This window comes from Apaloderma vittatum, unplaced genomic scaffold (genome assembly GCF_000703405.1).
Source record: "Apaloderma vittatum isolate BGI_N311 unplaced genomic scaffold, ASM70340v1 scaffold24063, whole genome shotgun sequence".
NCBI lineage: Eukaryota > Metazoa > Chordata > Aves > Trogoniformes > Trogonidae > Apaloderma > Apaloderma vittatum.
In genome coordinates, this window is record NW_009706734.1 from 7,383 (window position 1) to 12,178 (window position 4,796).

The 4,796-nt window shown below is 43.4% G+C and overlaps 1 protein-coding gene across 1 annotated transcript in view; it reads right to left on the reverse strand.

The window, feature by feature from the left end:
• Positions 1-1,788: 1,788 nt before the first annotated feature.
• LOC104271288 (RNA-binding protein 12-like) overlaps positions 1,789-4,796 on the reverse strand; it is a 9,151-nt gene continuing 6,143 nt past the window's right edge. The window contains 1 exon segment of the mRNA XM_009865908.1: positions 1,789-4,795. Coding sequence (XP_009864210.1) covers positions 3,777-4,795 — 1,019 coding nt within the window. The 3' untranslated portion in view covers positions 1,789-3,776.

The window sequence follows — 4,796 nt, forward strand, 5'->3', positions numbered from 1 at the left end:
AAAGTCTGCAGCCTTCAGTGCACCAGAACGCTCTTGGCAAAACAAGCTGCTAAGTCCACACAGCACAGCCAGCGACTGCTCTAACGACGGCCCGAGCAACTCGGCAGAACCGACCAGCACGGACGTTCTTTAGAAGGGAGACCTTCAACGTCAACTGGCACATGACTAGAGTCTTCACTTTTGCATCAATCTTCCTCTCCGCTCACAACAAATTCAGGGCACAGACATTCAAGGAGAACATCAAATGCTATGAAAAGGACATTACTGAGAAAAAGAAGCATCCCTCAGTTTTCCTTAAGCCTACAAAGCCTCAAACCTCTCACAAACCTACATTTAAAACACGGCGCCAACAACTCATCAATCAAGAGCTGGCTTTCATGTTGTCTATGACATTACAGAATTGACCTGTGTTAGAAACAAAAATCCACCTGCGACATTTACATGTAACCGCTTGGAACTTGGTAACTCGGAAGTCACCCCTCTGTCTAACCACTGCAGCTCTTGACGTGGGTCACAGGTTTACCACTGAGTAATTCATCACATTCGTATTTTCTCTTGTGAACTGGATGACAAAAATACATACATTTAACAGAAAGCGCGTCAAGAACGTAACACTTTACTACTTTTTTTTTTTTTAAGTAGTAGTACTTGGACACTCAACGCTTAGGGAACTGCTAAAAACACCGACTTTGCCAGTTCCGTAACCACAAGTACCTTCTTTCCGTAACTTGAGGAAACCAGGACATCAGTGTCACCAACCGTGCCGTTCCAACGAGGCTAAGCGGGATGTCGGCTCCTGACACTCAAAGCATCACGCCCAGCGCAACCGCGCACCCGAGCGGTGCCCGACAGCGACTCTTTCTGCTGCCGCTCCCGTCAGCAGCCGTCCTCGAGCCGCACACGCACGGGCAGTTACGTACCTTCCACATCGGAGATGGGACCTCAGAGGTCCTACCCCTTGTTTTTAAGGCTGTTCACAAACACAAACGTGCCCAAAGTAAGCAATTTTACCGTATCTAGTCACGCTGTCTGTTAATACGAGGGTACCCGTCGTAATTGAGCCCGACACGCAGAATAAGGCTGTGAGTTGTTACAGACAGCTTCTGGGACACTCGGCACTCAACTTTTCTCTATATACGCTTTACAGGATCAACCGTAACTATCTGGAACAGCAGCTGTACTGCTTATAGTACACAGAGAAATTCTGATTATGCTACAACTTCGTATTGTTCCCAAGAGCCTCCTCTTGAGGAAGAGGGGATACTACTACTGATTTATGCTGAAAAACATGGGGCATCAACTGCTTGGCAAGACGAGGAGCCCCTTGCCCACCCCAAAGCCTCCACTTAAGCATTCAATTCCCAACACCAACGGCTTTTTGTATCAGTTTGCACTTTTTTTTTTTTTTTTTTTGGAAAGAAGCATTTAAATACCTTTAGGCCACAATGAAAAAAACCTCAAGAATCGGGAAATGACAGATTTCCAAAACAAACCTGCACTTCTAGAAAGTCCAAAGGAACAGGCACACGACCGTGTTTCGCAGCATGTGCCGTGTCTACCGAACGCGAATAAATAACCCTGTGCCCAGCACCAGGAGGATCGGGACGTGGAATCAAAAGACAGTAACACAGAACAGTGTCTCTACTCCCAGGCACCTGTAGTTTAATTACATTTCACAACAAGGCCAGCATTGTTGTGATTCATTTGAACTTGAAAAGAAAGTTATCACCAGTTTCTGCAAGTCAACACACACTATCTTAAATCAACGCTGTGAACAATGAAACCAAGTTTTCCTTTTCAGCAATTTTATTCTAATGTGAAACATGAAGAAACAAGCACCCAAGTAACTCCAATATAGTATGAAACTTTAATAAAAGTTGTTTAGAAAACAAAGAGCAAAATTTTAAAAATAAACCGAAAGGCTTGACTCCTAATCACACATCTTTCTGACATCAGCAAGAGTACTTTCAGACTTTCAAAGGGGAAAAAAAAAAAAAAAAAGAAAAAGAAACAAAGATCTGCTGTTGAAACATTACTCCCAAAGACTGTTGAAACGCATAACATGAAGCTTCAGAGACAGACAGTTTTATTAACAGGAGGCTTAATTTTAAACAGTATATACAAATCACATGACTTTTCCAAAGTTGGGACCACCTAGTAATCTGTCGAAACAAAAATTATGCTAATGAATTACAGAAGCATCCGTGTAATGCGACCGCCTCTTTATTGAAGTACACCTTTGTACAATCCTTCCACACATTCCTGTACTGGGAAATCCTCTCAGGACGCAGCGCCGCACAGGTTTGCAAATCTCTCCTACACACCACGTGAATAAAACTGTTGCCACTTGCACCTCGCAATTTTGCCTGACCATACACTTCAGTGTTCCATGATATGCAACACCAAAAGGCACTGGTTTTCTTTGTCCAAAAAAACCCAAACGGTTTGAAGTTTACTATGTTTAAGTACAATGATTTGCAGGGAATAACAGGTTTTTTTCAGGCATTGACCAAGTCTTAAAATTTATCGTAAGCCAAGCAAGAATGAAAAAACCAAAACAAATTCTACTTTTCACTCACATAATTACTTCCTTCCCAATTCCATTTTTTTCCATGGGAGGTTTTACTGCACAGCAAAGAAAAGGGCAACTCTTTACAGACTTTGAATACAACAGCACAACTTTATTGCAAAAATATACCTTGAACTCGGTATTTCTGAGTTTGGGAGAAAAATAAATTTCATCTCTGAATTCACCCATAGCAGTAATTCACGACAGAGTTGCTGAAGATAAAAGTTTCTTTCACATATAAACTAATTATTTAGCCGGACTCCAATCTTCTACTACTAATCACCACATTGGCTCTCTTAGCAGAGACTATGTGAGGAGTTCGAGACACGTGAGATACAACATCGATATCCAACTAGTGTCAAAGACCCTATCCCAGCCGATTCATGTAATCCTAACAAATCAAGCTACTTAAACAATAATGAATATTTTCGAGTCGTTGCTTCTACTGCAAACGTTTTGTAAGTGTGCTACAGAACTCGTAGGATAATGTTTGAGGTTAGCTATGCTCGTGGCAAAAGTCTTATTCTGCACAGTTATAATTGCAATATATAAATAACTAAAGGTTATTCCACAAAGAACAGCTTGAATTTTACAGAACGATTCTGCTCATACTTATAGGAATTAGATCGGCAGACACATCAGCAATGGGCATAATTCAACTGTTCATACAGTGAGAATCTTGGAAAAAAATAAAGATACATACACAAAACAATTAATCTGTGTACACTGAGAATTTGTTCAGTTGCAGAGTAAAATCAGAACTTTAAACAAAGCTTTGACCTGTAAACAAAGCAAATTCAGCCGGCTTTTAACCAAATCTAGAAAGAGCTATCTATTTTACAATGGCTTGCAAGAGCACCCACTGAAGAGCTTCACTGACTTCATCTATTTCCCTTATCCGAAACTACGTAAAACCAATCTAGGTTCCTCGATAAGCACTGTGTCCAGCATAGGTTACCGAACGTCTGTGACGAGCAAGAATCTGTCTAGCTTCTCCACGGCTCGGTACAGGAAAATCCACTGCACGGCTATCCTCGCAGCGTCTCTTATGTGATGGCTAATCCAGTGCTCTGCCTCACCAAAACCAAGCTGTTTGACAAGTTAAACAATCCACAGGTTCTATTCCTGGAAATACTATAAAAACCAATCCGGATCCATTTATCACAGCACTATGAATACCTATTCTACAACTACTTCATATGAACAGTTACCCTAAAACAAGTTTTACTTTTCTGGAGCCTATAGGCCTGTCATTTAAATCAACAACAGCTGCCATAGCTTCATCACGAGACTCGAATGCAACCATCGCTTCTCCAGTGGGCATGCCCTTCTCATTGTATTTTAAGCACACTGAACCAGGGATCACTTGGTAACCATAAAAGAAATCCAAAATTTCATCCACCGAAACGGTAAAGGGCATATTTTGCACTTTGATGACAGTTGGCCCTGGCTTCCCAGACCCTGTTCCAAAACCTGGAGGTCCACTAATATGGATATTTGCCGGTCCAGGTCCAAACCCTGGAGGTCCACTCAAATGTCCAAGACCACTGGCGATCCCTGGAGGACCGGCCCCAAAGCCAGGCGGTCCGCTTAAGTTGCCAGGCCCGTTACCGAACGTCTGAGGACCCCCTGCGAAGCCCGCCGGGCCGCTCAAATTCCCGGGACCGCCTGCAAAACCTGGGACCTCGAGAGCTGCCCCAGGCAGAGCGCTAGCCGCAACTGTGGGTATTCCCGGCCTAGGCTCGGGAAAGCCACCTAGCCCGGGCGGTGGCAGAGGGGGACCAAACGTGCCAGACCCACTGAAGTTACCGGGGAAATTGAAGGGAGGACCGTTGTTCGCGTCTTTAGAACTTCCCCCCAAGAAGGCATGCTCATCGGCAGCAGCACCCTGTGCCCCCGGCACCGCTGCATTTCCTTGTATCGGTATTTTCAGTATCTTTTTCCCTTGAGAAGGTGGGTTTCTCTCAATATCTCTCATTTCTTCTAGAGTTATCAAACGCAAAACAACATCTCTTCCATTCAGTTTTTTACGGTGCAAACGCTCTGCCTTACGAGCATCATCTTCGGCTTTAAACTGAACCAGCGCTTGTCCTAAACCTTGGCCATTATTGTCAACAAGAATTTGTACAGAGTTCTCTTCTACCGCCAGTCCCTCCAGAAACTGAAGGATCTCCATTTTTGTTATATTGTACGGAATATTAGATATATGCGCACACAATTTCGGCAA